Source organism: Polyodon spathula, chromosome 5, assembly GCF_017654505.1.
Source record: "Polyodon spathula isolate WHYD16114869_AA chromosome 5, ASM1765450v1, whole genome shotgun sequence".
NCBI classification, from domain to species: domain Eukaryota; kingdom Metazoa; phylum Chordata; class Actinopteri; order Acipenseriformes; family Polyodontidae; genus Polyodon; species Polyodon spathula.
Window position 1 is genome coordinate 35951482 of NC_054538.1, and position 26059 is coordinate 35977540.

General features: G+C 36.9%; 1 protein-coding gene across 5 annotated transcripts; it reads left to right on the forward strand.

Moving 5' to 3' along the window:
• The first annotated feature begins 11877 nt into the window (after positions 1-11877).
• ccr6a (chemokine (C-C motif) receptor 6a) lies at positions 11878-24755 on the forward strand. 5 transcript variants are annotated; one of them, XM_041250519.1, is made up of 4 exons: positions 12667-12907; positions 20545-20774; positions 22208-22327; positions 22998-24755. In XM_041250519.1, exon 4 carries the CDS (start codon positions 23026-23028, stop codon positions 24103-24105), a length of 1080 nt encoding a protein of 359 aa, XP_041106453.1. In that variant the 5' UTR covers positions 12667-12907; positions 20545-20774; positions 22208-22327; positions 22998-23025; the 3' UTR covers positions 24106-24755. The 5 variants fall into 5 exon arrangements, with proteins under 5 accessions (XP_041106451.1, XP_041106455.1, XP_041106453.1 ...); XM_041250517.1 differs by lacking the exons at positions 12667-12907; positions 20545-20774 and adding an exon at positions 11878-12083; XM_041250521.1 differs by lacking the exons at positions 12667-12907; positions 20545-20774 and adding an exon at positions 11878-12083 and having other exon boundaries at positions 22221-22327.
• The last annotated feature ends 1304 nt before the right edge of the window (positions 24756-26059 follow it).

The following is a 26059-nucleotide window of genomic DNA, read 5'->3' on the forward strand; positions in this document are numbered from 1 at the left end:
CAACTACACAAGCTATTGACCTCATTTCTTCAGTTAACCTACTTGTAAAAATGTTCTGCAACCTAAGTTTAAGGGGGCACAAAATGAAAAAATATTTTGTTCCGGTAAATACTAAAAAGGCATTACAAGTAATTTCTTCTTATTCTTTCTAGTGTATGATTGAAATGTTACTGACGTATACAATCCCACTACTCTGTGAGTGGGCTTTGTTTGATTACAGCATAAGGTACTGTTACATGAACAGGCATTTCAAACACGTTTGTTGTAACTGGCTTTTAAAAAGTAGGACACTGAAACCTATTGCTCATGGAAAAATATTGAAAGTTATAGAAATAACCATCTTGTTAAATATTTGGCTTCACAGTATCAACAGAAAAAAATGGGTCGCGTTCTGTTTCCATGCTGTCACCAATCACTGCACGCAGGGTCTTTGGATTAAAAAAGGTGAACAAACAGAAAACGATAAGGTATGTCATTATCTTACACATCTCACACCAAGGATGTAAATAACACATTAGAGGTATCAGTACCGTACATTAAATAGGTCACAGTGACATACATACTGTAAAATAGTAAAGCATACCAAATGCCAAGAATTTTTTTTTTTTAATCAAAAATCAACATGTTGTTCCCAAGATATGGATTTCAATGGCTCTGCCAATCAGGTGTCGGTACTGCGGAAACTATCACTATGTGCTACATTCACATAATCAGTTTCATTGCAATATTCATGAAACTTGGTGAAGCAGTTCTGAAAACACAGGTCTCATTAATAGCCAACAACTGGATGCATAGTTCTCAATATGTAGGTAAGAATGTGATTGCGATATACAGTATGTATGTTAAGTCTCCATCTGAACCAAGAAACCAGTCTGCAGAATTCAATCTCATCTCATTCTGACGTCAAACCGGGCAGAAAGATGCTAAATGTATCATGATTCAATTGAGTTATACTTATAAATTCCTTCACCTACAGTATTTTTCCCCATTGGTAGAACTGACATACCTCTGATCTGCCAACATGTTTTCTTTTTTTTTTCTGCAGCTCCAGGTTTAAAATGGTTGTTGCTAACAAAATAATTCCATACATATTCACCGCCATGCACTTATCCATTCTCTATATACAGTAGTAAACACATGTTTTATCAAACATATATTGTTATTTTATAACATGATATGAGGTACTACACTTGAGTAGTGAAACTGTCATCATTCCTTCAGGGCCTTCTTCCTGTCAGTAACAAACCAGCTGCTTCCCCATGACTGACATGCTTTGCAGCCAATAAGATGCTTTGACCCTGCAAAGCAGTAACAGACTTCCTGGAAGGCAAGGCGTGCAAACTAAGAACTTTCTTTAACCTAGTATTAAGAACAGATGTCATGTTCTGAAATTAATTTACATACTTGTTCTAATACGTTATTCATTAAAAGCTGCATATTTGTTAAGTGTGCATGACAGGTAAGATTTATGAAATGATTTTGTTAGCAACAACCACTTTAACATCTGCTTCTATCTTCCATCCCTTTGGATAATAATTTTATTTACTTATCAACATTTGTTTTTTATAGTGTATACAGGATTATTGTTGCAGTAAAGACATAAAATAAATAAATAAAATCGGTGAAATATTGTTTTTCGATAGGTTACAGATTTTCTCAGCCAGCAATATGAAGCTAACACCCACAAACACCACAAGACCTTTGTAACGACAAGTGTGAAAAACACAGACCACTTTCCCCATAGCATGATCATGTTGCTTTTCGGTTATGCAAACACAGCCATGTATCTTAAAATCCCATTGGCATTCTTGGAAAAGATATGACCATACGTGCCTGTGCAGCTATGGCCTAAAGTTTAGCGTCACCTAGAATTTTAGGATTGAGCCATAATTTTAAAAAAAGCAACCATATGAAAATAAATTAGATTGTGTAATCAAAGAAACTACAAAATAATATCACAAAAGTCTATCGGAAGCCATACTAATAGTGCTTCATGTTAGATTTCGAATTGTCATATTTTTCAGAATTTGTCAGTTTTTTGTGAAGTTTCTGGAAAACTACAAAGTGATATGTAATTCAATATGTTGACGTAACATTATTCAGCAGGTTTCATTCGACTTTATGAAGCAAAATCTATTAATTCTATAGGGTGATGCAAAACCTTTGGCCATAGCTGTAGATGCTATAGTAATAGATGTTCCATCATGGTCTGATACATTAAATAAATAGTATCTGTGACATATTTACTGAACACCCCATCGTGCAACGAAACCACATGCATTTCTTGGTGGTGGTGGTTTCTAGTATTATTGTACTCCAGTACAGTCTTTAAAATAAATTATACTTTTCATATTGGTTGTGCTTCTAGATGTCAACATACTATTTGTACAGCCTTTGCATTATTCCCTTTTTCTTTTATAGGTTTTATTTGAACTTTAATGTTATTTTTTTCCTACCACAACACTAAGTCTGCTTACTGTGTGTTGCATTCCAGACCCTTACACTTGCATTTCATTTTGCCAGTAGGAAAATGTGTTGGTTTAAGAAGTTACGTCGAGAGCAAACCACATATTTATAACAGACTGCAGTGCTGTGGCAGGCTTCATCTGAGTCAAAGAAAATAACATCTGATAAACAAATGGCTGGTTTCACAGACCACCTGGGGGTAGATTATATCTAAAGTAAAGGCGGATGTGTGCTCTGAGAAGCTATAAGAATTGTGTAGCTTTCCAATTTGCAGTTTCTCATACACAGTATCAAATTAAAAAAAAAAAAAAAAAAAAAAAAAAAAAAAAAATCAGAAATTTAATGCACCACAGAATGGGGGAAGAGATATAATGCAGGAATGTTTTACTTTGAGAGGCAACTTTTTCTGGCGGTAGTTCGCTATAGGTAAGATTGGTGGTGAGGGGGAAATGTGATACGTGATTGTAATAAAAATATACAAAGAAATACTGTCCTACTGCATTATTATAATGTTCATTCTATAGGCTGACCCGCATGACATCTTAAATGTTTTTCTACACATTACATTTTTATGCTTCATAATAGCATTCATATACTGCACATAAATCATTACCTGGAGATAACTGCAGTGACAGGTGTCAATATTCATGTATTTAAGTGCAACTGAGGCAATACTTTTATTTATTTATTTTTTTAAAATTTTTATTTTCCTAGATTAAGTTTTATACAAAAATAAAACTTTTCTTTTTTATTATTTTGCTGCACATCGCTCAACCAAAGTATATAAATTAAAATATAGCCTACAATTGAAACATTCCAATATTGAATACAATAAAGTAAATAAAATAAATATAGCTATAACCCTAACAATTATTTAAAACAGTTAACATAGTAACAGATTATTGGTAATCAGAGGCTCTGTGAGATAACCTGCAAAACACTTGTAAAAAAAGGTGAGGTAAAGTTTGGGGCTTTGGGTTATTACACCAGTAACTGATCTTATCTAGCATGCAGTGGAAAGCAAACATGTAAGAAATTGACCTAATTAGAGTATTGTAATCTTCTCACCAGTACAGATTGGAAATACAAAAGTCATTCTCATACTTGATCTTATGTCTGGTTATGGCTAAGCCTTTGAACTACCAGTAAATACTCGTTTTGTATCATTTAAGTAAGCTTTTAGACCCACGTTTATATTTGTGTATAAAGCTGCCTTGTCACCTCTGATTTTCAGAGATGGATGTCCTTCAACAGATCCATTAGAAAGCCACACTTTTGCAAGGGTAACAGCACGTCACTTAAAAACTTCCCAGTTAACTCCTCTGATGCTTAAAGGTGGAGCACAAATGAAAAAGAAAACAACATACATAAAAACCCTTTAATTAAATAGCATTGAATTGTTTTATGTAATCATCATCAAGACCCCTATTGAATCAATTAGCAATCCATTGTTCAAGCTTTTACAAAATGTGTACATTTTTGTTCTGAATGGATGAATCATTGTTAATGTGTTCAATAATAATAGCATTTGAACAATCCTATTTTTTGTATCTATTTTGCAAAAGTTAAAAAATGAGGTTTGGAATCAAGTCCTATTTTGCAAACAAAACAACAAACCACAAAACCTAAATGTGTGCTACAGTAAGTACGTTCTAAGTGGGGGGGGGGGAAAATTTTTTTTTTTACCAAGAACTGAAAACTGAGACTGAGGTCAGACCCACTGCTATTTGTTTAAAAAAAAAAAAAAAATTGGGTCAAAGTCATACTAATATTTTCTCACTAACTAGCAGAAAATGAAACTAGTTAAATTCTTAGCCACTATGACACATATTGCAGTATTATTTAACAATTAAGAAAAATGTCATTAAATAAAAACATTGTTATGTGACATTGAGGTTGTTTCCATTCATCAATACACAAAAAACAAAGTCCCTCAGTGTTTAACTCAACAATACCAAACAGTTTATTCTTTTAATTCCATTGCATCTCAATCGAGCATTTTGTTTTCATGTTCTTCAGGGGTGTCCAATCACGGTCCAGGAGGGGCATTGACTGCAGGTTTAATAATTAAAAAGAGATAATTAACTACTGGATGGTGGTTTAATTGTTTCAATTAAACAATTTAGAACAGGGCTGGAACAAAGATCAGAAATGGAAGTGTCAACTCTGGACACCCCTGGTGTACATCATATCACCAAAAAACCTAATAGAAAACTAAGACAGCTCAACTTGCTGATGTTTCACGAGCAACGGTGTCTAAGGTGATGTCGGCATGGAACTCCGAGAGAAAGACATCATCAGCAAAGGGCAACAGTGGACGGAAGTGCATACTCCAGGATCGTGATATCCTTGCATTAATTCGAAGTGCAAGGCAAAACAGTCTGAGCAACTGCAGATCAATTGACTGCAAATTTCAACCTGGGGCGCAAGCAGACCGTTTCATCAAAAACCGTCCGCCCAGAACTCCACAGAGCGGGATACCGTAGTCGGGTTGCAGTGCACAATCCGCTCATCACACCTGGCAATGCACGTTTGCAAGTCCAGTGGTGCAAAGATCACAGGCAATGGACTACAGAGCAGTGGAGAAATGTGACATGGTTAGATGAATCATCCTTCACCATGTTCTCAACAAACAGACTATTGCACGTGTGGCCAACAGTGAAGGGTTCTGGTTGTTCCGTAATGTTGTGGGGTGCATTTTCCTGGCATGGTTTGGGTGCACTCATTCCCTTAGAAGGCAAGGTCAATGCTAATCGCTACTTAATGGTACTGAGTGATCACCTTCACCCCATGTTGCAGCATTTCTGCAGCATTTCTTTCCTGTCGGGGCAGGGGGTGGGGTGGGGGGGGGGTGGGGTGTGTGTCTTCCAGGATGACAATGCCCCCATCCACAGAGCATGTGTGGTCGCACAGTGGTTTGATGAGCATGACACTGACGTTATCCATATGTCATGGCCTTCTCAGTCACCAGATCTAAACCCGGTCGAGCATTTATGGGATATTCTGGAATAACACCTGAGACAGCGTTTTCCACCTTTATCAATCAGGCGTGAGTTGATTGACTTTCTTGTGGAAGAATGGTGCTGCATCCCTCCTGCAGAATTCCAGAAGCTGGTAGACTCTATTCCACGACGATTACAGGCCGAACATGGTGGCCCAACGCCCTGTTATGTGACTTTACATAGGTGTTTCCATTTTTTTTGTCCACTACCTGTATATATAATTTGGCCCTATTCATAAAGCTGAGTGATTTACAGTGATGGATAAAATAAAGGGTTGTAAGCATAAAACCTTTAAATTAAAACTAGCAAGTCATCAATTATTATTTTTTAATTAATAGAAAAAGACTGATAGGATAAAGCTTTCTGAATAATGTTGTGTTGAAACAAAAAATTGTTTCAAAAGAGACACAAATGCTAATGTCTTGCAATAAATTATATTTCTGAACAGTAAAAACCAAATGAAATGCTCACCAATGGGACTGAACATTTCAAGGTGCCTCTGCCATTTCTGTACAGTATTTTTTTTTTATTTTTTTTATTGCTGGTAAGACCAAGTGACTGCTTAGTTCATGTGACTGTTAGCACAGGTTGCACTGTGTGATTATTGGGGTTCAAATGTAGCTTTGGGCTTAGGATGTTAACCAAGGATTATGAGAAAGCCATTGAAAGGAATTTAAAAGAACTTCACTGATGTTTTTGAATGTATATTTTTAACAAGGTATCTGTAGTACATGCTTGGAAATGTTCTGTATGGAAACACACACACACACACACACACACACACACACACATATAATTATATAATATATATATATATATATATATATGATATATATATATATATGGGTACAGGATTTCCTCAAATGTAGTGCGCAGTTGTTTGCTAATGTAGTGCAGTTGCAACAGGATGGAATGGTGCAAGGAGCAGTAGAGAGTAAATCAGGTAGTGATTAAAGTGGTGAAGTGGGGACAAAATAAGCCAGACCTTTTCAACCTTTGTTCTTGCTTTTTATTTGAATAGGAAAACCAGACATTTTTTGTCACAACACTAGCAAGAAACAACTTAGGTGCATTTTTTTTTTTTTTTTTTTTTTTTTAAATGGGTCACCCTTGCGGTGGAGGTGTGAATGCTTACTGCACAGTATGTTTAAATGCAATAACATGTGTTATTTGGAGCAGAATTTTGTATCAACAATGAGGTCCTTACATGCACCCTCAGCCATAATGTTCTAGAGATGACATGATTCCAGGTGCAGTTAAGCATGGTTGATGTTCTTTGGTGATGGCAGCATGCCATAAACTCTCTGTCTCTCTGTGCTATGTGGATCTGTAATGTGGTTATGCAATTGGTGGCTATAGCTCCATTTTACCTAGTAGTAACCTAATTAGGCCAGACATCTGTCGAGATGTCTTTAAACATATTTATTTTAGAGACAAAACCTAATTTGTAACACATAAATGTTTAAAATGTCTTACTCATCAGTCTATAGTATCAACACAAGATTTTCAAAGTCCTGAAATTATTTAACTGGAAACTGCTGCATTGTCATAGGTATAGTAACTAAATTGTCCTTTCAGAAAGGAGACATCCACTTAGTTGAAGAAAATGACTGGTTCTGGCATGTGATTTTGCCACATTATAGAAACCCGCAGAAGGCAGAGATGAACTTTGCTTCCAGGAGGCCATCTTTGGAGAAAAGCAGCCTGAGCATAGGGTGTTGATCATGTATTCCAGGACTTCCTTAGTGATAGGCAACTTGGAAGATGAAGGTTTGGAAGCAGATCGTTGAATCCCACGGAGCAGCATTTGTATCTGAGAAAGATGAGATAGGGGAGGGATAGTGACGCCCCCAAATTACAGCCACAACAATAATAGGATACAATTAAAATAAAGCTGAAGATTGCTCTGTGGAAGGAAGGGACAAAGTCTCAGGGGACCAATTCCCATAGAACCACTTGAAACCTGAGGTACTGTACCACTGAAGCCCAGAGAGGGGGGCAGCATTGGTATAGAGACCGAGAGAGTCTGCACAGGTAATTAAATCATTATAGAATAAGGAAATTCCGTTTCAGTTGGAGAGAAGATGGGACCATAGGGTGATCTCGGCCCGGCACCCCGCACTGATATTAACATGGTGATGTAGTTCGAATACGGAAGATGCTAGCTTCAAAAGATGAGAAACAAATGAACACCCTAGCGTAATTAACCTTGTAGCAAAATTTAAGATGACCCAGTAAAGAAAGAAGTTTGTGTTTTGTACAGGATTTTCTGTCCTGAAAGGATTTTAAGAGGTCTGAAATGCAATTTGTCTTGAGGGAGACGTGCTTCCATTTTTTTGGAGTCCAGTTCAATCCCAAGGAATTCCAGGCAGGTGGTAGGTCCCAAGGTTTTCTCCTCTAATAGAGGAACTCTGAGTTCAAAAAATGCAGTTCTTAAAATACTAATAGAATGAGCCAGGGGTCGATCCTTAAAGTCCACTAATAGAAAGTCATCTAATAGATGGAGCATGAATGGCAATTTAAAATTATTTAGGAGAATCCAACACAGTGTTTCAGACAGGGAATTGAAGATGTGAGGGCCGTTCCTACAACTGAAAGGGAGTCAAATCAAATTGCTGTTTCCACTGAACTCCGAAGAGATGCCACTGGGAAGGATGAATGAGCATGACTTTGAATGTACCTATGATATCAGCCTTAGAGAGCCATGCCCCTTGACCTGCTATTTTAATAAAATGTATAGCATCCTCGATTCTGATATAGTGTAGAGGGACTGACCAGGGGGAACTAGGTCATTGATGCTGGAAATAGAACCTGAATGAGGTGAGGATAGGTCAATAATTAGCCTTTTCTTGCCTGAATTTTTGCGAATTGCGACCCCCCAGTGGACTAATGCAGAATGACGGGAAGGGGGTTCAGGAAATGGGCCGATCATGAAACCTTTGGAAGTTTCTTCCATGAGCAAAAGATCAACAGAATCTGGATTGTTTAGAGAACATCTTAGATTACTGCAAATGTGGGGGAACCCGTGACTGGCAGGGTAAATTAACTGAAAACTGTGGTTGGAAAGAACTATAGCTTCGAACTACTAGCGAAACATGAGAATGTATTTGCTGGTTTAAAGTGGACTGGGCTGAAAGGGAGCAGAGGCTAGTTTTCTGGAAGCCGGAGCTACAAACCATGCAAGTGAAAGCTCTCAGGCTGGCGAGTGGCGACAAAATAGCTCATTGTCTAAGTTGCCTCAGTTACCTCAATTGCAGTGGCCTTAGCTGAAAAAGACTTGTGATAGTCGAAAAAACTGTACCTCTGTAAATCGGTCATGAGGATTAGACAAATTCTGCCAAGGTTAGTTTTTTGAACAACCGAGGTTCTTTGGAATTAAAAACAACACTCTGTTACTATGTCCTTACCTGCCTGAATTTGAGTACGGAGTTTGCTGGAGAATAAGGCTTGTCTGGGCAGCAGGGAAGCTGGGTTGTGGGAATCGAAGCTGGCTGCTGCTGTAGAAAGATTAAAAGAAGGAGCGTTAGTGAGTGAGCTTGAACAGGGCGCCACAGCGGGGAATGCTGATGTAGAAAGACCGAGAGGTACGGGACAGCATTCAAGGTAAGATAGACGTTTATCCAACCCAGAGACTGAAGCTTGAATCATTTGCAAGGCTTGGAGGATGTCCGCGTTGGAGCCAGAGCTGGCATGATTGGGGGATTTTACAATTATGTCAGGAAAATGCGACCCGGACTTGGGAGCTTGAACATTGAAGGCATTGCCAATTGAAGACAGATCTGGAGACATGGAGGTTGATGCAATGGATTGATTTAGTAAGGAGATGAGATCCACATAGGAAAGCACCAGCGCTGTAAGAAATGTTCCTGGAGAACAGAGTATTATCCCTTTTCAGTCCATTTATTCAGCGCTTGTCAGCTACGTCAGGTCCAATTTATTTTCACACACGCTGTTTATTTTACATGTACTGTTTACATTTTTTTTTTTAGAGTAAAACAGGTTTAAAACATGTTGCATGGCAAAACGACATCAGTACTGCATCTCCAGCCAAGCCCCACTCCTTGTTCGCTATATTTTTCACATACCTCTTTATAGACGTGTATACTGATAAATCCTCTCCTGATCACTTGTTTTATCACCAAACTCCTCAATAATGCGGTCCAAGTCATTATTTTATTGCTATAACATCTCAAAAAGCTCTGCAAATGTCTGTGATATTCTTTCAACGCTGGATACGGAAGCAGCTATCTCCTTTGTTTGTGTCCATGTTATCTCAGTTACGCCCCTTTTTTTCGGCTGCATTCGATGCCTATTTGTCTCACTCAGCCATTGAAAGGTTTTCTCTGCTTTTCCCAGAGAAAAAATGACTAGAGACCTGTGCTTTACGTCTCTTTGATGATGTCAGACAGGAAAGGGAAAATTGTAATGTTGGACCTGGTCCGACATAAGACCGCAAAAGATTAAGAGGCCAAGGAATTTTCCAGGACTGATATTTTCTCTTTTTATCGGTGCAGACGGGTTGACGAGACAGCCGAGACGTTCTCTTGTGGCTAAGTCGAACTGGACTGACTGGGCTCTCAGGAGCCAAAATGCGACTTTCAGATTGAGGAGTCAAAGTAAGCGAACCAAACAAAGAAACGACAGGGGCTTATGGGCAGAGAGACCTATTTAATTGGTTAAACAGGTAACGTATACGACTGATGGGTGGAGTCTCCTTTCAGAAAGACAACTAGTTTCCAATTTCTATGTTAATCAAGGATTCAGTGAACTACGGGCCACATCTACAAACTGAACATTTTGCAAAATTTGTCAGACAGACTTGCAATATCCCATTTTAACAGATCTCATTTTGGAATTTATTCTTCAAATCCAGTGACAGAATGAATCTCACTATTCCAAAATGCATGTGTATGTTGCAAAGCTGACGTGGGGCTTTTTTTTATCTGATTATGAGGCCATTCTAAGTTGTCTTTTTCCATATCAAGCTCAGTAAGGTGTGCAGTCATCTATAATAAATCGGTCCATGTTTGATTACCTACATTTCTTCCTTAATCTTAATTCTACATCTGGGTTTTTAAACATGTAGCAAATCTAACCACAAACAGGTTTTGTTATTTTCCCAGTCAAAACATAGCAATAGTTTATTCTTTCTGTGGTATTTTTTCAATTAAAGCAAGACTCGTACACTCGCCTGTACAAGTTATTGGTTTATCAACTGATGAATATCTAGATTAAAACATGCTGTGCATCATAGTTTTATTGCAATAAAATATTGATGAAAAAATGAAACTAAATGCAGAAAACATGATGTTAAGATAACTATAGAGGAATAGTATGACACGATTTCTCGCTGCCAAAAGATGCAGAACTGTCTGGAGCCTTTGTATATGTAAGTTACCTAATGAACAAAATGGCAAACAGCAGAAAACCTTGTTTTTTACTAAATGAAAAAAATTACAAAGCGAATTGTTGTTGTTTAGTGGGTGGTAAATGCTTATCTGCCTTCCAATATTTCTTGAGGGTGGAGAATTATATATTATATATACAAAAAAAACTGTCTGCAATATGTCTGTCATGACTTGGGTACAAGATGTTACGAAAAGGTGACCTGTTTCAGTCTGTAGAGGATTACTGCTAAACCAAGATGTGTGTCTGAATATTTATACAATAAATCAAGGCTTTGCAGAGACGTCATCAATTGCAGAACTGGTTGAGAATGCCATCAAATGTGTTTTTGAATAATAAATACATTAAAAGTAGGGCATGGCTGTATTATAGTACAGTATATATATATATATATATATATATATATATATATATATATATATATATATATATATATATATATATTAGTACATTTTATACGAGCAAATGCTCGTTGTGGTTTGTAATATGTCGCATTATCTAGCGTCCGTTACAATTTATATTGTGACATATTAAATTAAATACCCCTACACTAATTTTTGATTTTTGTCGTTTCGTAATGTTTTTTATAACTATATATCTTGAAATTATATATATATATATATATATATATATATATATATATATATATATATATATATATATATATATATAATATATATAATTGTTAAATATTACAAGTAAAGAATATCAGGCAATTAATATGGAGAATCAACTATCAGATGCATGTAGTAATGAAAAACACAATTACAGTCCTACATTTGTTGTGTTTTTTTGTCTCATCAAAACATTGAAAGCTGATATACAACAAAACAGGAACATACATTTATTGCTGCAGTATGCCAACAAAGCTGTGTACATATGGATGTGTAATGTGTTAATACATAACTTCCTTTTAGCTTTTGTCCTTCATTCATAAATCCAACAGAGACAAATTGGGAAGTGACAGGTATCTGTTCTTTGAAAATAAATTCCAATTCCTAAATAATCCCAATATAAGAAGGTAAAGAGGTAAGTATGGTGGTGCTGCGGATCCAATTTTGGTTTGAGGAAAACAAAACAATTGGGGGAAGCTGTCACAGCAGGCTACTACACCTGCAGTATCACAAAGCTGTAATACGCACCTCCCTGGGCTCTGTAATACAACGTCAACCACCATGTCTCCCTATTGAGCACGCAACAATATATCTGGTAAGTTATCATGATTATCCTGTACATGATTACCCTACAATAAAAAAATTGATAATCGGTATCCAGTATAAACTCATGTCTAAACAGGTATACATATAGAAAATATAAATCTTACAGATCGTGAATAATCGATTAAATGTGTCCATGTTAGCAGGCATCAAAGTGTTAAACGAGGCTTCAGAGGAAATATCATAAAATTAGTAAAAAAAAAAAAAAAAAAAACAGAATTGGACATGAAGGCAAGCAAAAATGGAACTGAACTAGAAAACAGAATATTTTTGGCAACAGTTCATTTTCACAAATTACTGCTTTCAATTGAAGGGTTCTGACAGGTTATAAGGTCATAGTAAAATAGATTACTGGCAGGTGATGGAAAGTGAACATTGACTGAGTTTTTAGGATGGCTGTGTTTTTTGTTTAAAAAAATAAAGAAAGAAAATTCTGTTTGTTACATTCTTTTTGTATTTTCATTCCCTTATTTAACTTTCTCTATACATTACAATAACACACAATACATGTTTTTAGTATATTTTTTTATGTTAATACTTACCACCTTCCTGTCTAGTAAATTGTGAAACTTTAAAAGTCATTTTTGCTGATTTATTTATAATAAAAAACCTAAAAAAAAGCCTGCTGAACTCAGTCCATACTTAAAAGGAAAAGCAGGAAGTCTCATATTACTTGCTCAGTCTTACTCTATAATCATTCTTACTGTCAGCATAGACTGAGGCGGCAAGCTTTGGAGTGTCAAGCAAGTAAAAGATTTGTTAAACAGCTTTGTATACATAAAGACATTTATAATATATCACGCATTAATATCTCCGGTAAGCACAGCATTTTTTCTTCTTTCTTCAAATACTACAGAGAGTAAGCAAAGATAAATTATGTCTAAAATTCTGGTTTTGAAATGCTAAAAATCCACCTGTAAAAACTCTTGTTTTTTTGGTTTTATTGATACCGCTGGACCGATAAACTGTTTGTATCATAAATGCAACTTTTTAAAACCTTTTCTTTAACTTTTACTCTTTCATTTTTAGCGTTAGCTAGACTTTTGTACTTATGTCTTTAAAACCATGTGTGAAATATTGGAATGTAATTTAAAAAAATGTGATTTTTAAATTGCTGTTTGGTTTCCTTTAGTTTGAAGCTTTTCTATTTTGTTTATGTGTAATTTTGTATTTTGTTTTATTTAAACCATGCAAAAGTAATAATAATCTGACTTGCTCTGACTGGGAGTGAAACTGGCCATATTCACTTTAAAGACTTTTTAAAGGATTTAAAAAAATGATTATTATTAAGGGCTGTTTTTTTAAATGTGTTTGTAATGTATCACATTCTCTTAGGTTAAGTTGAACTCCCATATAGATCACTGAAATAAATAACTTAATAAAAACTTTTTTTTACAGCAATACAAAACTGTTTTTGAAAAATAAGTCATTTAAAAAGGAAAGAAAGCTTGCGATTAAATTCTTATGACTTGAGCATGAACTTGAATTGTACTGTATCTGCACTTTTATAAAGCCTGAGGATCAAATAATGTTTTAGTGTGTACAATTGGGGGAATTTGAATTATTGCAGTGATAAAGAATCATTTGTTTCTGTGGGGAACCACCCCGAGACAGATAATGCATTATATATGGATGTAATGACAAGCAAAGTATTATTCACAAAGCTAAGCATGCAAACCTGGAATCCAAACAGTGCCCACAGTGTTCTGTGTCATTCGTATAAGGATATTAGGGTGGTGCACAAGGTGCAAATTCCTATTGGTTCTATTCCTGGTAACAAAAAAAACAACTTTTAAACATTGAGATATGGTTTTAACATGCATTAGAATTGAAACAATGGGGTCTATACTACATCAGAATACATTTAACTGAAAAGTATATCACTCTTCTTCATTATTATCGTTTCACTCATTATTGATAAAAGCAGCTATTATCAGTTTGTAATGAGCCATGTATTAAGCTGTATAGGAGAGAGGCATTGGGTCAGTTGGTTTTCAGCTATTTAGGATATTTTCACAGAAACATGGTGCTTTGCTTCATCTTCTCCATTTTATTGTCTCAACTGGCACCTACTTTTAATGGGAGTCAGCTTTGTTACAGTAGTGTCATTATCTTTATTAAGATGAAATTCTGTTTACAGTAAATGATTTAAATAAAAATACAGTACTGCATTGTTGCACAAATATGCATGGACATACCTTTGGTTTCATATATTTGGAAATGTACGTGTCCAAGTATAAGGGTCCCCATAGCTGAAGATAAGATGCTTTAAATTGGCATTACTGTGCAACATAAAGTTTACAAACAAGAGGAGGCCATTCGGCCCATTTTGCTCATTTGGTTGGTAGTAACTTATTGATCCCAGAATCTCATCAAGCAGTTTCTTGAAGGATCTCAGGGTGTCAGCTTCAACAACGTTACTGGGGTGTTGGTTCCAGACCCTCACAATTCTCTGTGTAAAAAAGTGCCACCTATTTTCTGTTCTGAATGCCCCTTTATCTAATCTCCATTTGTGACCCCTGGTCCTTGTGTTTTTTTTTTTTCCAAGTCAAAAAAGTCCCTTGGACTGACATTGTCAATACCTTTTAGAATTTTGAATTCTTGAATCAGGTCACCGCGTGGTCTTCTTTGTTCAAGAATTAATAGATTCAGTTATTTTAGCCTATCTGCATATGACATGTCTTTTAAACCCAGAATAATTCTGGTCGCTCTTCTTTGCTGTCTTTCTAGAGCAGCAATATCCTTTTTGTAGCGAGGTGACCAGAACTGAACACAATATTCTAGATGAGGTCTTACTAATGCATTATAAAGTTTTAACATTACTTCCCTTGATTTAAATTCAACACTTTTCACAATATATCCAAGCATCTTGTTGGTCTTTTTTTATAGCTTCCCCACATTGTCTAGATGAAGACATTTTTGAGTCAACAAAAACTCCTAGGTCTTTTTCATAGATTCCTTCTTCAATTTCAGTATCTCCAGTATGATATTTATAATGCACATTTTTATTGCCTGTGTGCAGTACCTTACACTTTTCTCTATTAAATGTCATTTGCCATGTGTCTGTCCAGTTCTGAATCTTGTCTAGATCACTTTGAATGACCTTTGTTGCTGCAACAGTGTTTGCCACTTATATTTTTTTGTCATCTGCAAATTTAACAAATTTGCTTATTATACCAGAATCTAAGTCATTAATGGAAATTAGGAATAGCAGAGGACCTAATACTGATCCTTGTGGTACACCACTGGTTACCTCGCTCCATTTTGATGTTTCTCCTCTAATCAGTACTTTCTGTTTTCTACATGTTAACCACTCCCTAGTCCATGTGCATGCAGTTCCTTGAATCCTTACTGCGTTCAGTTTGAGAATTTTTTTTTTGCAGGACTTTGTCAAAAGCTTTCTGGAAATCTAAACAGACCATGTCATATGCTTTGCAAATATCCATTGTCGATGTTGCATCCTCAAAAAAATCAAGCAGATTAGTTAAACACAATCTCCCTTTCCTAAAACCACGCTGACTTTCTCCCAGGGTACTGTTACCATATAAGTAATTTTCCATTTTGGATCTTATTATAGTTTCCAAAAGTCTCCATATAGCAGAAGTCAAGTTTATTGGTCTGTAGTTACCTGGTTCAGTTTTGTTTCCCTTTTTGTGGATTGGTATTACGTTTGCAATTCTCCAGTCTGTCAGTACAACCCCTCTGTCAAGAGACTGTTTCATGATCTTGGTTAGTGGTTTGTAAATAAATTATTTCATTTCTTTGAGTACTATTGGGATGATCTCATCTCGCCCAGGGGATTTGTTTATTTTAGGAGCTCCTAGTCCCTTTAACACTTCTGCCTCTGCCTTTCACTTTTTTTCTTTCTCTTCAAATTTGTGTTAATAGATTTTTATTAAATGAGAGTAGCTGCTGTTTACTTCATGCTAATATTGCATTCTGCTTTTGCCAAGATAAAATTAGATAGTAGTGGTTCGGGACCAATCAAGATGTAACTTCGCTGTAATATATGAGCCTTCAGCGCTTTTCCTCCGCCAGGTAATGTGAATTTCCTATTGGGGATGATGGTGGAAGTATAATGCTGGCTCAAGGGACCAACTTATTTGCAGTCTCCCTGGCATATCAACACACACAACACCAGTAGTGCTGGCTCCAGGGATCAACCAAAGTGTGGCCTCCCTAGTGCCATAGCATGGCAACCCTTTGGAATGGGCTGGGTGTGACACTTTGTTGGGGTAAGCAGGTCGGCACTTCCTGTCTTTGGTGTTTTGTCGACTAGCCCACAACACCTCAGGAAGGCTTGACAGTGATGCTGCTGTCCCAGCCCCACTCCCCTCCACCCCCCACCCACCCAAGCCCAGTTTACTCACTTTAGCCATTCATTCCTTTTCATTGATGTTAACTTCCTCTATCACACCTCTTAAGGTCCCCAATCGGCCTCTTTCCTCTTCAACCAAAGCCAGTTGCTAATCTCTACCTCCTTAGATAGAGCCTTCACTATACACACTGTAACTCCTGTGCACTCAATCCAGTATCTCTGAAAATCTTGGTCATGGAGTGTGTAACAAATCCCTGACAACCCACCTCTACTGGATAAACCCAGACTCTCCACCCCCACTGTTCCACCTCAGTGGCTAGCTGACCATACCGAAGTTTCTTCCTCTTGTATGCCTCATCCACAGAATCCTTCCTTGGCACTGTTAGCTTCACCAGGAGAACAAAGCGTTCTAAGACTGACCACAGGATCATGTCAGGTAGAAGGGTAGTCGTATTTTGCTGCCCACTTTCTCCTGGTTGTCACTACAGGTGCTTCCTCCCTGACATGCTTGTCATGCGATTCCATCAGTGTAATTTCCAGCCAAACCTTACTGCACTTGAATTCTTCTGTATGAGCTGAGATTGGCGGCTGCAGTTTCCCTTTACCATAGAGTGCTGCCCTGCTAAGACATCATGAACTCCCATCCATTTCCTAATGTATGTACTAATCAAGGCTTCCAGCCTTTCTACTTCTTCTCGTGTCTTTACGCCATGTTTGACAATTTTTTCTACACATGCTTTTGTTGTTCTTTGCAAGGTCATTGTGCCTTCGAGCAGCGGACACTACAACAGATGTTGCATAGTCTGAGGCTCAGTGCCCCAATCATACGTAGTTGAGCAGGTGGTATAGCCCCACTTCCTCGTTGCTTCCTTTGAGTGTCTGATATGGTCTCTAGCCTCTCATTCCACATCTGTAATTGGGTGTCCTTGGGTGTGGCGTTGAGAGGTTGGGTGCTGGCGAGGAAGCTCCTACATGACTTCAGTTGGTTGCGGGCTGGGGAGTGGTCGTACAACTGTTGTCTCACACTGCTCTTCTGATGTCGGGTGGAGCAATGCAAGCCAGCAGATACTGTTAAGGTTGGTAGGTTTCAGGCATCCTGTGATGCATCGGCAACTGGCATTCAGGATGGGGTCAAGCCGCTTGGCATGTACGGATCTCTCCCATGTGGAACACGCATACTCAGCAGTGGAAAAGCTGAGAGCCAAGGCAGCGGTTCGAATGGTTAAGGGGCTGGATCTCCATTTCAAGTTGGTTTGCTTGTATAGAATGTTGTTACAGGTGTTCACTTTCGCTTTTGGCTTTGTGATGTGTGCTTTTTATGAGGCTTCGAACAAGAGTAACTCCAAGGTAGACTGGGTTCAGGCAGTGAGATAGTGGGATCCCGGACCATGTGACGTTGAGCTGACAATTGGTCTCATGATTTTTAGGTGGAAGGCACAGACTTGTGTTTTTGTTGGGTTGGCATGTAATTGTTTTTTTATAGCTCCTCAGTTAGAGTGTTCTGTTGGTTGGTCATTCGTGTAGATGTTATAAATCAATGGTGCAAGTACGCTTCCTTGAGGGAGGCCTTTTTCCTTTTGCTGCCATCGGCTTCGCTTCCCATCCAACTCAATAAAGAAACATCTGTTTTCGAGAAGGGTTCGTATCAGTTCTATAATGTGTAGATCTTTTGCAATTTCCAGGGTCTTGTATTGGAGTTAATGGTGGTTGATGGTATTGTAAGCAGCTGTTAGGTTGACGAACACAGCTCTAGTGAAATTACCTCTTTCAAATCCGTGATAACACAACTACACTAAATCATGTTATAACAAGTAGGTTTTACCTGGAACAGCAGGCAAATGTTCTGGCATTCCTCATATTTCAGCAATCATATTCCTCATTATGCTGAAATGCCTGGCTCTATGATCTCCAAGCAAAAAAAAGAGCAGACTTATCAGTTCTGTAAATTCATGTAAGTTAAAACAAAAACCTTTTTTTCTTCTTTTTTATTAATGGATGAGTATATGAGAAGAGTGCAATTGTAGTATACAGTTAGGTAGTATTCCTCTCTGAAAATAATTTAGAATAGGGTCCATGGTGTTTTACATATTACTGTAGAGCAGAAAATGTATGTATGAATTGTTATTGTGCCAATATTTAGTTAAACAGAACATCTTGTGGCTTTCTAAATAAAATACAATAAATTAAAACCATTCTGTATATGGTTTAACATGTAAGAAGAAAAAAAATGTATATGGTACATTTAAAGTTAATTAACTAATGCACATTTTCAGTGCTTGTTTTTATAGTTTTTAAATATTTTAAAAGAAAATAAACAGTTATTTTTTTTATTTATGTCTGTTTTATCATTTCTGATCTTTTGAAAGTTACAATTTTAACAGTTTGTTGCACAGTCTGTCTTATTTTGAAAGCTCAATGTTGACAGCATGTGCTGTGGCCCTAGAGAATTATGAATATTACGTGAATATAACTTTAGTGTTGATTGTTTTACTGTATTTCATGCTTCCACTACTTATTTGAATTTAGTTTGTTTTCTTTACATATACTACAGAGATTTATTATCTCATAAGCATAGCAACCAGAAGTACTAATTGTGTGACTCATCTTTTACCGTAGAATACCCAATCTGCAATTGACTTATTTTTGGTTCCTATAATAACATCTTACCGAACAGAAAAGCCTTTCTGCACATAGAAACCACAGACTGTTCTTATGGGAGATGAATCCGGCCCACTTATAACTTTAAAGTCTGTTTCAAAGTTATTTTTAAAATGTCCACTAGTGCACTGATTGTGTAAGGATTATTAACCATACTGTCATACTGGTAACACAGCAATAACCATCCATGATGTGGTACAGAACAGAAAAGCCAGAGCACTTCCTGCAGTGATTTAAAGGACAGATCTCAAACCCCAGTGCACTAGAGCAGACATTTGGAAAAGAGCTTTGAAACAGACTTTAATGTTATAAGTGTAAAAAGTTGTCAGGATGTTAACAATGAAAAGAAAGATGACAGGTATGTTATTTAAACAGTTGTAGCAACACATGGGGATGTATATATTGCGACATAATAGACATTGGTGACGATGGTTCAACAAGTAACAGCAAGTAAATGTCCTCCATTTTATGGAGTTTCAGGTCAAAATCCTGTACTTACAACAACGTATAAATTTTTTTAAAAAAATTTTTGTTATTCCTGACTTAATACAATGTTTGAGTCCGTCCGGACCATCCCCACCCCCCATCCCCACCCCCCCCCCCCCCCATCCCCCCCCCCCCCCCCCCCCCCCCCCCCCCCCCCCCCTTTTGTTAAAAAAGTAAAAATTATTGTTAACTTTAACGGTATGTTTCGTATCAGGTATCCCCTTTTCATGACAGTCTTGACCTCCTCCTCCCCTTCATGAAAGTCTGGGTCCGCCCCTGTTGGAACTCATGACATTTCAGATTCAGAAACAAAAAAAGTAATGATAAATTTAAGTATGTACTGTGTTGTTTGCATTAATTGAATTGAATTTCCATGTTTCATACTTTCTCCATAACAATGACAACATGAAGTTGCCAGCTGAAATATTTTAAATGATACTAGCATAGCAGTAGGTGGTTTTGGGGTGGCGGATTTGCAAACATGCTTAATAATGTCTAAAATAAAATACAGTATTATTAAAAAAAAGACTGTGGATAACTACAACCATGGTGACCTCAAGATTTTCCCTGGCCATTTTTGCATGTACCAGCTTTTGAGATGAATTGCCTTTATCTTATCAAGCAATCTTTGTTTCATACAAAACCCACAAGCAATAAGTTAGATAAGATAAAGGGTTCTCTTCTCTTTTCTCTGAATAACTTTCACTATACTTATAGAGTTCAGTGGAACTGTTGGGTTTACAGCTGTTTATTTGAAATATTATGGAATGACTGTAAATTATCCAATGGCAAAGTCTAACGCGTCCTTGCGTCCAGAGGCTGCCAGTAAGCATTAACAGAGATTTTTGGAGGTCTAGGTGACTTGCAAAAGTGGATTTCATACAAGACATAAAATCAAATCAGAGGTCAAGGGGTTTTACTTTAGGGCTTCATGTTAGCCCTAAGTGATTAAGTTATTTAATATTTATTGTTTTTTTTTTTTTTTTTTTAGCTTGTGCTCCTCCATACATACTAAATACCAAACAACAGTCTAAGAATCCATGGCTATAGAGAGAATGCTCCCGTGTTCAGTTCTGCCACTGATATCTGCCAACCTCCCTATTTAAACTATGCCCTTGTTCTCTGTCTTGTTTTTCTTTTTCCACCATCCTCCCCTCCTCCTCCACTACACCGTCCTCCTCCAATATGCTGCTCTGCCTCTGCAATGGTCTCCCTCTGGGGGTAAGTGAAGCTCACTTCATAACCTTAGAAGCACAGCCGCGCTGGCTTCGTCCTAGGCGAGCCAGAGGGGACCCCTGGCCAAATCTTTCCTCTCTCTTTTGTATTTTTGTTCTCTCCTCTAGGTTCCCCTTGGGGGAATGTGGCAGGCGGTATAAGGTGTGTGTGAGGAGAAAACATGTGGGAATGTGGCTAGGGCCATAATTGAATGATTAATGAGGCTCTAGCCACAGGTGTATAAGAAGGGGAATCACAGGTGTTAGTAAGGTTAATGTCGGTGTTGGTGAAGGTGCATGTTGATGTCTGTGAATTTTGTATAGACATTGGCCCTTGTGTCTTTTTATTTGTTAATGTGTTTTGTTTAGTGTACTGTATTTGTACTTAAACATGCATGATAACACTTCACTGCAGCTTTTCTTGTCTCTGAGTCTCTCTTCCTGCCAGTAACAGGCTGGGCTGTGACACTACCCTGTCAAAGGGAAGGAATGATTGATTCCCAGGCTTGGAGGCTGTTCGCTTCGGTCTTACCTCCGTGTTGACGGCTCTCCGCGAGCTAAGGGAAAACCCAGTACTCCTTCCTAAGTCACAAAGCACTTCTCTCCTAATCTCAATTCCTTAGGTTCTTCTTCCAGGCACAGTCCTTGCTCCTGTCCCATGAACTAATGTTAAATGTAGCATGAATCTTCCTATCACTTCCATTTAAACACCTGTGTGAGTCTGTTTCTTTACCCTGATGAAGGTATTTTGTACCTAAACATTGGTTAATAAAATAAAATGATTTTATTTTAAAGGAATTGCTTTTTGAGTGAGCGGTTTATTTTCTTTTATTAAAATGTAGCAACTTAACATTCTACTCTAAAAGGGATATGATGCGCTAGATTCAGACATAATATTAACCTCTAGCTGTTTAAACCGATGAAAATCCCCAATTAATCCCACTTTAATTATTTTCTTAACACAAAACTTTTATTTTTTATTGAAAATGCTAACTTACCATTTTCACCTAGATGCACTATAAAACAGTTTTATCATAAATGGAAAGCAGACATTTTTACACAAAGCACTTGGACCATTAATACAAATGTGTATGAGGGCCAGGGGGCCATGGTCGGAGGTTGGATTCATTGTGATTATGTAACAAACTATTTATTTTGAGATCCTTCATGTTTGGAGAGGAAGTACTGCATAAAATCTGGAAGGAGTGATAAGTTAATTATATTCTTCATAATTTCAAAAAATACTATTAAAAATTCCTACAAGTTACCATAAGAAAATGTAATGTTGTACTATTCAAAGCTTTGTGAATAGAGCCTATCCTATTCTAAAACTTTGCTATAACATAAATTTTTATTTTTTTATTTTGTTGTCTTAGCGCAACACCATGGTAGAAATGCTGCGCAGTAGTATGAATCAATCTGTCTTATTGTATTTTACAGGTTCTAAATAAAGCCATTGGGAATAATCTCTTCCTGCTAGGAATGTGACACTGATGCCTGTCAAGATCTGAGGAAGCGTTTGACACCTGCGGAAATCATACAAAGCTCACTCCCTACAAGGTACTGCATTCATTTCCATTTTCTGATAACGACTAGTTCTTTAATGTTCATGTGCGTGTTTTCAACTTTCTTCTTCTTGCCTAAAAAGGTCTTTTTCTTTTTACTACATTTCATTCATTTTTAGTTGCTGTTTCAAATATTGTAATTTCATAAATGTAATAAGGAAAGGATGAAATGCGCCTAATTACACATTTCTTTCTGACCAAGATTATGTAACTGAATTCTGTAATGAAGTGATAATACATTTTGTTATACTCAATTTATCAGACTTCAAATGTCTTGGTTTAAGATCTTTGTTAAATGAACACAATCCTGTTTGGACTGATGCATAAAAAAGCAGTTTCCATTACTTGTGTCAATTTGAGATATACACTTAAAGAGTAAGTAGCGAGGTTCCAAAAAAAATATAATGTTACACGTCCCCATATGACTGGTGCTTTCATGCATATTCTGTTATGTTAAATATTAGTATTTTGAGCATGGCATCAAATTATGCAAAAGGGATTCCTTCCTTATTCGCTAGGCAACTGCAAAACAAAAAAGTGGGGACATGTATAGTTATATTTGTTGTCACTGGGAGATATGAATTATACAGAGGTTGCCAATGTATAATCAGACACCTGTTAATAAACAGTGATTACATTTATATGATGCTTCTTTTATTGTTTAGGTGATTTCAACAGAGGAGCTCCAATAAGATGGAAGACAACATTGACTATTATAATGACAGCTATGGTTATGATCCAAGTGAATACGTATATCAATGTGATAATACTGATATCCGAACATTGCGTTCCAATATGGTTTATGTATATTCTGTCATCTGTGTGCTGGGCATTTTGGGCAATGTACTGGTTATTGTCACATATGCATTTTATAAGAAGCTAAAATCCATGACAGACATCTATCTTCTAAATGTGGCCATAGCAGACATACTGTTTGTTCTTTCAATTCCTCTTTTGGTAGTAAACGAACAGTATGAATGGATTCTGGGAGATTTATCATGCAAGTTACTGAAAGGCATCTACAGTGTGAATTTGTACAGCGGTATGCTGCTGCTTGCTTGCATCAGCACAGACCGCTACATTGCTATTGTTCAGGCAAGAAGGTCTTTCAAACTTCGATCGACAGCTCTGGTCTATAGCCACGTAATCTGCCTGGTTGTCTGGCTTGTTGCAATTGGTATGTCCCTTCCCACTTTCATAGTCTATAAAACGTTTGAACATCAAAACATTACTGTCTGTGAAACTAATTTCCCTGATCATCAGACTGCTGTTATATTAAAAACATTGATGCCAAGTGCACAGCTCAGCATTGGATTCTTCCTTCCTTTGCTGATTATGATCTTCACTTACGCAAGCATCATTTATACCCTCCTGCGAGCTAAAAACTTCCAGAGACACAAGGCTGTGCGTGTTGTCATGGCAGTGGTAGTGGTTTTCATTGTGTGTCATCTGCCTTATAACATCATTCTCTTGATGGACACTGTAAATAAGTTCAGGACAGACCTAGATTGCAATGAGGAAAAAATGAAAACCAAGGCCCTTATCCATACAGAGTGCTTGGCTTATTTACACTGCTGTCTAAATCCTATTCTGTATGCCTTCATTGGAGTGAAATTTAGAAATCATTTCCTTAAGATTTTCCAGGACTTGTGGTGCCTGAGTAAGAAATACATATCTGGTAGACGTACTTCCAGGTTCACATCTGAGGGCTTTACCTCAAGGAAAACCAGTGAGGTGTTTGAGACTGATAATCCATCATCCTTCACAATGTAATATGATATGTTATGAGTAGTGGACTGTGATGACCACAAATAATTATCTAAACCTACACACAAATCTAGCCCAAATTAGATTTTGAGGGCTGCTTTGAACTGTGCTATTGATTAGTTCACAGAACTACTAAAGATATTCATGCAACTTGAATTGTACAAAAAGTGAAATACTTTGTAAATAGGGGTAAACAGATATTTCAAGATCTTGACAACAAATGTTCTAAATCAAAATATACAACATGCTGAGAATGATATTTTGGCAATAAACAGTGTTGTTTCATAATGATGTTCATAGGACCAATCCACCTTATCATGTTGAATGCTCCCAACTGAAATACAGATATCAAAACAACGTACTACTGTAATTGTCAGTCGACTGGAGAGGGCAGGGGTCAAAATGTAAGCCTAAACTGCATTTCTGAATGCTCTGGAATGTTTGTTTTTTCTTCTTTTTGTTAGTTTGTTACATTTTTGTAAAGTAACTGATGGGTATTGACTGTATTGACTAAACTATATCAAGATGTAAATGGATTTCCCAGTTTTTCTCCTACTTTATAAACTCTACAGTTTATGTGGATTACCACAATAAAATGATGAGCTATTAAGCTCCTGTTAGTGGCATGTTATTTTTTTATTTAATTATTATTTTTTAATTATATTATTTAACCCTCTTGGATGTTACAGAAGCACTTTGCTGCCTGGTAGGATAATGGTTTTGTTTATAATTTATTGACCCACTGTTATTGTATGTTCCCTTGTGGTGAATGTGGTTATAACTAATTTGACACATAGGGCCCAATTTAATTAGATCATATTGACATGCAAGGATAATTAAAGTTTGTCTACCACTCTAAAATGTATTATAAGAACAATAGGGTACTTTCTTAGTTGATTTTATTCTAAACCACACAGCTATGAAGAAACGTTTGACTGCAATTTCAGTTATTTAAACAAAAACACATTCTAAAAAGTGGTCCTCAAAATTAGGTCATCACAATTATTATAAGCCATTTCCAGAACATTAAAAAGTGATTTATTTCTCATCTACACAATTTAAAATGGTATCAGTTTAAGTAATAATAATAATCTACTACTACTACTATGAAGATGAGAAGACTGGTGAATCTGCTCCTGACTCCTTGCTAGACTGGCCATCTACAAGACCAGGAAGCATAAGATTGCCGGAGAGTGTCTCATTGACTGCGGAGCCATGTTCAGTGCCCTGTTCCAGTCCCGGGTTAAGTTGGAGCATGCCCACGCAGGGTCTGCTGGCGACATGTCGGCCTTTGTCGATCAGTGGGCTCTGGGTGGCGTGCAGGTCACACATTCTGAGAGCTCCTGCCTATCCATTTAAAATTCATTTAAAAACAGTTGTTTGTTTCAACTTTTATTTTCCTATTGTTTTTTTCAAAAATCACTACTACTTGTTCCCAAACCAGAAGAGGAGGTTGCTCAGAAGAAAATGGTTTCCCAAAAGAAATTGAAGAAGCAGAAGCTCATGGTTCTGGAGCAAGATGTATATAAATAAACAAAATCCAGGACAAAAAAAAAAAAAAAAACCTACTACTACGACTGCTACTACTACTATTACTACTACTACTACTACTACTACTACTAATAATAATAATAATAATAATAATAAATAATAATAATATTGCATCTTATTATATCTCATGGTTTGATAGAACTTCGTTTTGCCTGCGTCGACTTATCATTATCATCTTTGTCAGTTTGTATGTTGGTAATAAAGCTTGTTATTGAAACAAGGTGTTGCATCGGCGCTTAAGGTGGGAAGATAGTTTGTCAGCATTAACATTTGTTATTATTAAATTATGTTTCAGCAGACGTTAACCTTTTCTTACAGACATAAAGAAACTTTATTAGTTTTTAATCCTTTAAAAAGTGGTATATTTGTCAGAAGGAAATGAAGGCGATACCCTGAAAAGCGCAGCAGT